At 27.9% G+C, this 9,930-nt stretch overlaps 1 protein-coding gene across 1 annotated transcript; it reads left to right on the forward strand.

Annotated features, from left to right (window-relative positions):
* The first annotated feature begins 318 nt into the window (after positions 1-318).
* LOC112683339 (protein quiver-like) lies at positions 319-9,659 on the forward strand. Its single transcript, XM_025554345.1, has 3 exons — positions 319-631; positions 8,627-8,791; positions 9,214-9,659. Exons 1-3 carry the CDS (start codon positions 562-564, stop codon positions 9,459-9,461), a joined length of 483 nt encoding a protein of 160 aa, XP_025410130.1. The 5' UTR covers positions 319-561; the 3' UTR covers positions 9,462-9,659.
* The last annotated feature ends 271 nt before the right edge of the window (positions 9,660-9,930 follow it).

Here is a 9,930-nt window from a genome sequence, read left to right on the forward strand (position 1 = left end):
AAGCTGAGTAAATAATGTTTATAATGAGACAACGGGGTCGAAAAATAAATTCAAAATTCAGACCACGCAGCCGTGCCCCTGATCAGAGGGGTGAGCGCACCATCGCTGCAAACGTTGGTACGATTGAGAGAGGTCTCACCCAGAAATCCCTCCCACCCCCGGCGAATCGACTCGCCAGGCGTCGTCTTCGCGGCGTCCCTAAAACGCGCCCAGCGACCTCGTGCGCGTAGGGCTTATCACCCTGACCGTAGCAACAGCAGTCCAGTCGTAATCGTGTTTTAATTTTTTATTTTTCGTCGGGTACATCCCTGTTCGCCGCGAACGGGCGCTCGCGCGCGCGCGCGTTTATAAATACACTAGCGCGCGCGCGAAAGTTTGTAAACACATATTCAGTGTATAACAGTCGCGTACACGTACACGTTCACGCACGCACGCACACACAGACACACACACACACACACACACACACACACGCGCATACACACACGCATATACAAATTCGTAACACACACATTCGCGCGCGAGCAAGTGCATTTCACGTCCGATTGTTCCGCCGGAAATATGAATGGCGCTAAATGCGCCGCGTGCATCGCCGCCGTTTTGTTCGTACTTTTCGCTTTCGTCGTTAAAGGTATTTGTCACACATTATTTAGAATTTTATTTAGCGGATAATCTCGCACAGCTTATGTTGTTAAACACGCGTCTGCTACGCCCACGATTGCCACTAATGCATTTTCTATTAATAGTGTACTGTGTAATGTAGGTACAAACTTTATTATATTTCGTTACGAAACGATAAATTGTAATATACTAACGTAACACGTAGGATCGCACCCGCTTCTTGTCCAAAACTACGTACTTATTCGATTTGTACCTTTTACTTATTATTTTTATTATCGTTTGTTACATTATAAATCGATTTGTTATATCGTGCGAATCGTGTCCGTCGCGATCCGTAGGGGCAGTGCCGTCGTAAGCTTTTGCGAGGTCCTAGGCAAATGCAGTACAATTTCCTTAGACCTTAATATACTTAACTATTCTAACTTGACAAATTTTGGGCCTCGAATTAATTTTAAGTGCGGAGGCCCTAGGCAATCGCCTAAGTTGCTTGCTCGACGAAGACAATGTGTAAAGGAGCCAACATAATATAGTACGTATACAAACGCATCGTATAAAAACAACAACGGTCATGTTATCGATTTCTTTCCCCCCAAAATATTTGCAAATTCGATATATTACGGTTTATTGCCCGACGTGTCGACACGATTTTTCGTCGTCTGGATCGCGCTCGTGTTGTAATATTCGTAAAGAAATTCTTATTGCTTGTCATACTGCACGAGCAAATGACGATGACATTACTTGCAGCCGGTCTCGGTGTCAAATCGATTTTAACATGTTACCGAAATAATATTATTATGGCTCATTACCATGGCGATTCGGTGCCACACACGCATTGAAATAACAAGATACGACCGCGTACATATATAATATATTGCATTGTGTTTAATATGACGTCTCGAATTTAATATATATTGTTATAAACTTAAGAAGCAATATACTATACTACGTTTATAAATGATATCATGCGTACACTCTTATTCCGTTATTGTTGTTGTCATTATACGCACGTTCAACGCATTTACTATAAATTGTAATACATAATATGCGATATGCTAACAATATGTGCATAAAGTAATTCATCCGATTGGATATATTTACACGTATCGTTGAATCGTACTGGTCGTACTAATAAGGTTAGCGCGTGCTGTCGATATACGCGCTACCCTGTACAGGGTGATTGTTCTCCGCACATTTTCCTCAAAAAATCCATGGGTTTTTTGAATAAGTAACTATTTTCATGTACTTTAAAATTATCGTTACATACACCCATCTAAAATGTCAATGCATTACTTTACTATTCTATCTGAACATGAAAATCTTTATTATACGATCTGCGGTATTTAAAATAATAAGAATATTATACAATATGTGCAAATAGGTTAAATGATAGCAAAAATAGATCGACGTATTAGATAACATTAAAGAGCCAGCAAGTGGCGTCTATCGACAATACATGCATCTCGAATCTTAAAATATTTAATAATAATTACCAACCGGCTCGAGATTCGTAACACGACATTTACGTAACAGAACGTTTCTTTATAACATTAAAATATACGTTAACATTTAAAAAATATAAATTAAATTATTCTAATGTAAGAATAATCAAATCAATCAAAAAAAACACATATTGATCGATTGAGAAAGTGAATGCTAGACGTAGAAAAAAAACCACTCTGTATCTATATAATAAGCATACACTACTACCGAGGGTGGCAATAAAAAACGATTAATGTAAAATACGTATCTGGTTTTATTACATACGCAAAGGGAATTATATGTTTTTCTAACATGCTGTCGTTCTATACAATACGACTACGTCATTAAAATCGAAAATTTTCATAGACGAAACAGCAATGCATTTGTATACATTCACAATTGTGTCTCGTGCTGCGAGTCGCATGTTTCCCGACGGAATCCGAAGATGAAGATTTTTTTTTTTTTTTCGTTTTAACCGCTTGTTCCGATTTTACGGCGCCAAACGTTATTGATTCGGTTTGTTTTCGAGTGGTTTATACGCGAAAGTATACGTGTCAAAGTTCTTTCGGGTGGGTTTTATCGCGTAATTTATCAGCGGATTCACCCTAGAAACTGGTTTTTTATAAACACCGCTCGCCGTAAAGCCGTACAAATGCAATTCGTATTCCTATACCGGAATCGGAAAACATCGCAATACATACTATATATGGGGCACTTGGAGAGTATTATATAAGGTCTCTGTTATAAGCTTGAAATGACCCTAATTCTCGTTCACCAGAATATATATACATACGAGTATACTACCTTATTATTATTATTATCATCATATAACAGATTATTATTTTATACTTAATGGATCGATTACATTCATTCCTATAAAATAACGGCAAGCAAGAAATAGATGTATACATAGGAAGTATAAATAATAAATAATTTTAATTATAACAATATTCACGTTAATATATGTTGGAAAGGGGCATTTTTTGTGAACAAAACTACAAACTGGCAACATTTGAGATTCTTTGATAATAAACCGCATTGTAAATGTCGTAGAACAAGTTTATAATGTTAATTATTTTTTCGTACCAACACGTTTTGTAAACTTAATACCACGCAATTACTGGATACCTAAAAGTGGATTAAAATGTATTAAAATATAAATGCCATAACTTTTTTTTATTAAATGACAAATCAGCCGGATTTAATAAATTACAACAGAACACATATCAACTGTCAATATCGAGTGCTATGTTTTTTACGATGTCTGTTATTATGTGTATAATACATAATATACTTTTATTTACAGAATCTATTTTTCTACTTTCAACTATTGTGAAATAGGATTTTTAAGAAAAATTACAGTAAAATCAAAAACATATATATTATTTTTAACACGATGTAAATCAAAAAATTAAAATTATACTATTGATTTTATCAATACAGTTTGTATTACATAAGTTTTCTAATAATGTGTTTAATAATCAATCATCAAATGACGAAACGTATTTTACTGGTGGTATTTACCCAGTTAGTAATTATTAATAAGTGATAACTGCAGTAAGCTTCTATAAATTTTAAAAATAAATATTTTTGTTTGATAGATTATTAATCATAATTTGATGATATTAATAATAAAGTTGACAACTCTACATTATAATAATTTGTAACTTATACAACACAATAGAAGAAATAATTTCATGCTGCACTTTTTGTATACAATGGAATATATTTTCATATTTATTGTAAAATAAAAATGTTTAGAAATTCCAACTATGGTACAAATAGTATTCATAAAAAAAATAAGAGAGAACAATTCATTAAAAATGTTATTTTTATAAACTAATATTAATTTATAATATTAAAAGTTGTTTATACTTATCGATTAAATATGATAAAACCTTCAAAAAAATTTATATTTAATTTTGATATTTTTAAGTATTTATTTTCAATGAGATGAGATCAATGTTACCATCTTATTTAATTTTCCTTGATATCTATCAAAGGTAAATAGAAAACATTTTCTCACTATCAAGTGAAAATATAAAATAATATCCGGAATTAATTTTTCACTAGAAACAGACATGTATAAGGTATTTCTCTTCACGTATCACATTATTTCATCATACCAATATGTAGTAATAATTTTTCTTATCAATAATTGTAATATATACATTTTAATATATATTTTTCAAATTTTTCAAGATAAAAATAATTTTTTTATTTACTTTAAGAATCAAAATTATATAATTAAATTCCGGTAAGGTATCGGTACCAAATGTTTATTCATTATCGTGTTAATTTTAGTTGTTTTCATTTTTATTAATTTAAAAATTTAAAATTGATGCATTCAAAAAAACATTCCTTAGCGAAGTTTAATGTAAATACTGGGCCTATCTTTAAGAAAAAATTGATTATAAGTTTGATAACAGCAAAAAAATATAAAATAATCATTTATAGTGTATTTGACTGTATTTTAAACATTTTAATTTAAAAAAAAAAATATGCATTTTGTTTAATTATACATTTAAAATATTAGAGTTACATCTATAAAGCTAAATATAAAAAATCAATTATTATATAATTAGTACAAATCACACGTGTAGAAATGTATTACTTATTTAATTTTATAAGATTTAGGTAATATTTTGCAATATGACGTAAATGGTACATGGTACGTATAGTGTAGGTATCATCTTTAATATTTTGATTTTAATATTATTTGATTACTTTGTACGCAAAAAACTTTTCATAACACTGAAATAATTATTTGGAGTACAATTTTGAAGGTGTCAAGACCACATATTCATGACATAATAGCATAACTATTATAAAGTCATAAATAACAAAATATAATAATTTATAATATATTAGTTTTTTTTATTGAAATAGATAGATAAAAATATTATTAAATTTAAATTATTAATGTGATTACATTATCCTTAAATATATTCTATTTTCCACTTATAGAATTGCAGTATATAATTACATGTTAAGGAAAAAATATTATTAAATACGATAACATAAGGTTTTAGGTACTTTAAAACGTATGAATATTTTATTAAGGTTAGAAAAAGTTTTGGGTGGGTACAATTAATAACTAAAAGTTTGTTTTTACAAACAAGTTGTTAAATTTAACCAATACCTATACCAATACGTGTTGAGTATGCAGTCATGAATAATTTTAATTTTAATTTTAATTTATACTGTACGAATATTCAGTGTTGAATTCATAAATTAATGTTTTTAATATATATAAACATATATAAAAATATAAACAAATATATATAATATTCATAAATGCGTTTGAATAATATTCTACGAGTAATTATTCTAATAAGCTATTTTATATTGTTCATTGAAAATTAACTATAGGTTTTCGTTATATTTTAATGTATTTATTTATGCAAAATAAAAAGGATATATTTTAAATTGATATTAATTGGTCACATGACATATTATAAAATATTTTATACAAGAAGCCAAAAGTTTCTCGTTTTTATTACATACTTACCTAAAATGTGTAATATATATATATATTATATATATACACACAATGTATAACAAATTTTACTATACTGCAATGAACTAGTACAGTGAATTTCAAATTTGTTGAAATTATTTGTTTAAGAACTACACGCATTTTATAGTTGATTACATTAAAAATTAAAAGTGTTAATGTCCATAATATTTCGAATGAAATTAATTAGAAAGTTTCTATGTAATTCTTTTGTGTATCAAATAATATTATGATATACCTGCCTGATAATATTGTACACAGAGTGTATAAATAAGTACCTACATATAACAAATTAAATAATAGACTATATGGTCCAGTTACTTTTGATATTATGTCTAATTAGATATCAAATTATTAATAAAACAAACAGTTATTAACTCAAGAACAATTAATTATGTGTTAAAAAGCGATACCGTTTATTAATAACCGTTAATTTTTTAGCCACTGGTTATAACTGGTACTTGAGATCAGTCAACCAGAACATTTATTTATATGCTATGAAAAAATATGATTTTTTTATGTAAAATAAGTAATAAAAACGTGAGAGAGGAATATAAAAATAATATACATCATTCAGCTTTGGATTTCATACGTATAGTGAAATTATATTGAATATTCTTGCAAAATACAATTTATGATTTTTACCACAAATAGACGAACTGTATGTACGAAAGAACAGAATATCAAATTGACCACGGGAAATTTTACAATTATAATAGTTTTTTTATTTTTATTATTTATTTATTATTTAATTTTATTATTATTTATTTTATTATTTTTAAATTATAATATTTTGAATTTAAAAGCAGTTATAAATAATTATAAAATAATTCTGGTTTGAAAGTCATATTATGACACAAAGATGTGTAGCAAAATTATATCTAAAACAATAAAAATGTAAGTGATTATTTTTCTTAGAAGTCTTGGATTACATTTTTTTTTTTTTTAACAGATTATGATTTCAATAATGTTTAACTAGAGTTAGAAACAATGGGTGTATGTTAAAAATACTGCTCAACAAACTAAACGATCGTTTAAAATTTTAAAATATTTCCTAAATTATAACAATATATTAAATAATTAAAATGTATTTATTTTATAATTACTTTCCTGTAGAATTTTCCACTATTTTTGAAAATATTATTAATATGTATACTCTCAAAATATAAGGCGTTTCAAACGACAAAAACCATATGACTTAATATAAAATATTAGACTAAGGTCGGGACCTCTCCACTGGGAGTGAAACCCAAACATTTTTTTGTATACATTTACTAAAATATTATTCATTAATATTTATTATTTATTTACACCTCTAAAATATATTGTTAAAGATCATTAATCATTATAATAAAAAAAAGCCGTCGAGTGGTTTTATCGGACGCATGTAAACTCCCCTAAACTTAAAATTGAAACTGCCCTATAACAAACTTCTATTTAACGTCATTTTATGTTTAACAAAATATTTTTGCAAACCTTGGTCTCCATTGTAAATTGTGAGTAAATTTATCTCTGTACAATGAATATGTTTCTAAATAACGAATAAACTGTTAAAAAACAAACCTGTTTTTTGAAGAACATACTAATGCATTTTACCACTATAAAATTTGAAATATTATTATTTTAAAACCCTATAATTTGAAAAGGTGGATCATACCATAGATGTTCATAATACATGTACGCGAAGGTAAATGTAGTCGTAAAGACGGCCAATAAAATCAAACTAATAATAAATTCAATAGCAATATGTTTCAAGGGAACTTACAATGTTTACATACGTATGATTCAGTAGCAAAATATTTTTAGGGGAGTTTACATACGTATAATTCAGTAGAAAAAATGCTTTTAGGAGAATTTACTTTTTAAACTTTTTAAACTTTTTACACTTTTTAAAGGAGTTTACAATTGCCCGTTTTATCAACCAAAAAAATGTTTACTAAAATTATTAATTTTAAAACTTATTATTCTTGTATACTAAAATCTGTACTTTAAGTAATAAATAGCGATCATTAAAACATTTAAGAGTTTTTATTCTATTTCTCAAAAATTATTTACGTAGATATATTAAAAAAAAACATTGTAAGAATAAATAATAATATACTCAACCAACTTAGGATTATTAAATAAGGACCGATAAAGTAAAAAAAGTAAATTATATAAGTACTAATGAATAAGTTTTATACCAATTAATGAAAAGAAACAAAATTCGTACTATATTTCCACTGATTATCCGCTAATAGAACTAATTATTTTGTCTGGTTGGTTTCATTCAGAATATTTTCCAGGATTTTATTAAACACCTTTAAATAGGTGAATTATATTTTACATTTTTTAAACTACTTTTCTAAAAATTGGAAAATATTATCAAAATTTATTGACTATATGAAAATTAATTAATTTTACTGCTTACTTCCCACACTTATAAGGTAGATAAATTTTATATAAACATATACTCATAAGTAATGTTGATCTTAATAATATTGACTAAAACATCGAATTATTAAAATAAATATAATTTAATTCGCTAAAAATACTTGAAATGGCATAATGTAATAATTGTAATACAAATAAAATAATAAATATTACGAAACTCATAGTCAGTACTCTGTAAACATTTAATTATAAGCTAAAAATATATAAAATATATTTTTAACTATCCAACGTCACTTTTATGTTCCATAAAATATCAACTAAGTTACTATTAAGTTATTATTAGTTAGCTGACTAGTTTTCTCCATACACTATACGTTTTTGTGATCTGTAAGTCTAAATCATTTTAAGCACCCAAATTTTAGGTGAGTTCATCGAAGTTCCCCAAAGTTCTGTTAATATGAATGTTAAAATTCTCATACACTTCATAAACAAACTGTCCCTACGATATGTTATGATGACTATTAAAATTCATTATAAATAATAAATTCAATGATCACCATCAGTGTTGCTCTGAAAAATAAATACATTTTTCTTGAAACTGTTGTAAATATTATACAAATAACGTTTTTTGTACAGGTACAAAGTCTATAATATGCTACAAGTGCAATTCAAAATACGATCCGAGATGTGGAGATCCATTCAACCCATACACAATCGGTTTAGTTGATTGCAACTTAACGGAAGTGCCTAGTCATTTGCAGGGAAAAGAACCGGTGATATGCCGAAAAACCGTCCAACGCAGTTAGTATATATTATTTCATAGTTAGCGTTTATTATTAAAACGTTTGTAAATGCACCTTTCGTGACGAAAAGTGTAATGATATTTCCATTAGAAATCATTTGCCTAGAAGCGATTTGTAAAAAAAACTGGTTGTTTTTATTCCGTACCAATACAATATGTGTGTATTAAACAAACTAACATTTCGTAGTTCGTTCACGGATTTATACCGGGTTCGCGATATTTCATTCTAACTAATCGATTTATCGTGTTTAGTGAAAATGTACGGTTATAACCGATTTCCATTAAAAATATGCGCTAAATTATTAATATTTTCGACTTTTCGTTTGACGCAATATTTATTATTAGCAATTCGCAATCTCAATCTATTACGTATGATATAATAATTTCCATTGTTTTTTATTATTTTTTTTTTCTTCAACAGTCCACAGCAATATTCGAATAGTTCGGGATTGTGGTTACGTGGAAGATCCTGTGCACGATGACCAGGACTGTTATAGTAGGCTTGGATCCCACGACATCGACGTGACCCATTGCTCGTGTACCTCTGACATGTGCAATGGTTCAACAAACATCATCTCAAACGGGTCTTCGTATACGATATTCGTCACGATAATAGCAACTGCTGCCGTTTATACAGCAATGGGTTTCTTCCTTAATATACAGCATTAGACGAGATGTTTTCGAAAAAACGCGAACATATTTTACGAGAACAAAGAAAAAAAACTAAAATAAGCGCTTTATTATTATTACCATTATAGCCCAAACAGACTACTGTACTGAAGGTGTCGCTCGACAATAAAAAGGAAATAAATCAATTTTTTTTTTTTAATTATGACACTTTATAACTATATACAATATATTGTTTTATATAATTTATTTATTTATTTATTTATTTATTTATTTACTTATTAATACGGACAAAAGTCCAATTCACAATATATTTGTATGGATTACAGTAATATAATATAATTTAAAATAATAAGATATATAATATACTTAATTTTCAATAAACTTTTTCAAAACATTTTCAAAATATGATGTATTCTGAGATATATACGTTAAAAGTGACGGACACCATAAATACCATACTAAATAATGCATAATATTATAATATTAACCGCACGTCGACATCTAGTCT

Source organism: Sipha flava, unplaced genomic scaffold (genome assembly GCF_003268045.1).
Source record: "Sipha flava isolate LNK unplaced genomic scaffold, YSA_version1 224_pilon_pilon, whole genome shotgun sequence".
Taxonomy (NCBI): domain Eukaryota; kingdom Metazoa; phylum Arthropoda; class Insecta; order Hemiptera; family Aphididae; genus Sipha; species Sipha flava.

Coding starts and splice junctions, on each gene's coding strand:
- LOC112683339 (XM_025554345.1), top strand. CDS start 562: ATGAATGGCGCTAAATGCGCCGCGTGCATCGCCGCCGTTTTGTTCGTA. Junction 632..8,626: donor TTTCGCTTTCGTCGTTAAAG/GTATTTGTCACA, acceptor TTTTTTGTACAG/GTACAAAGTCTATAATATGC. Junction 8,792..9,213: donor CCGAAAAACCGTCCAACGCA/GTTAGTATATAT, acceptor TTTCTTCAACAG/TCCACAGCAATATTCGAATA.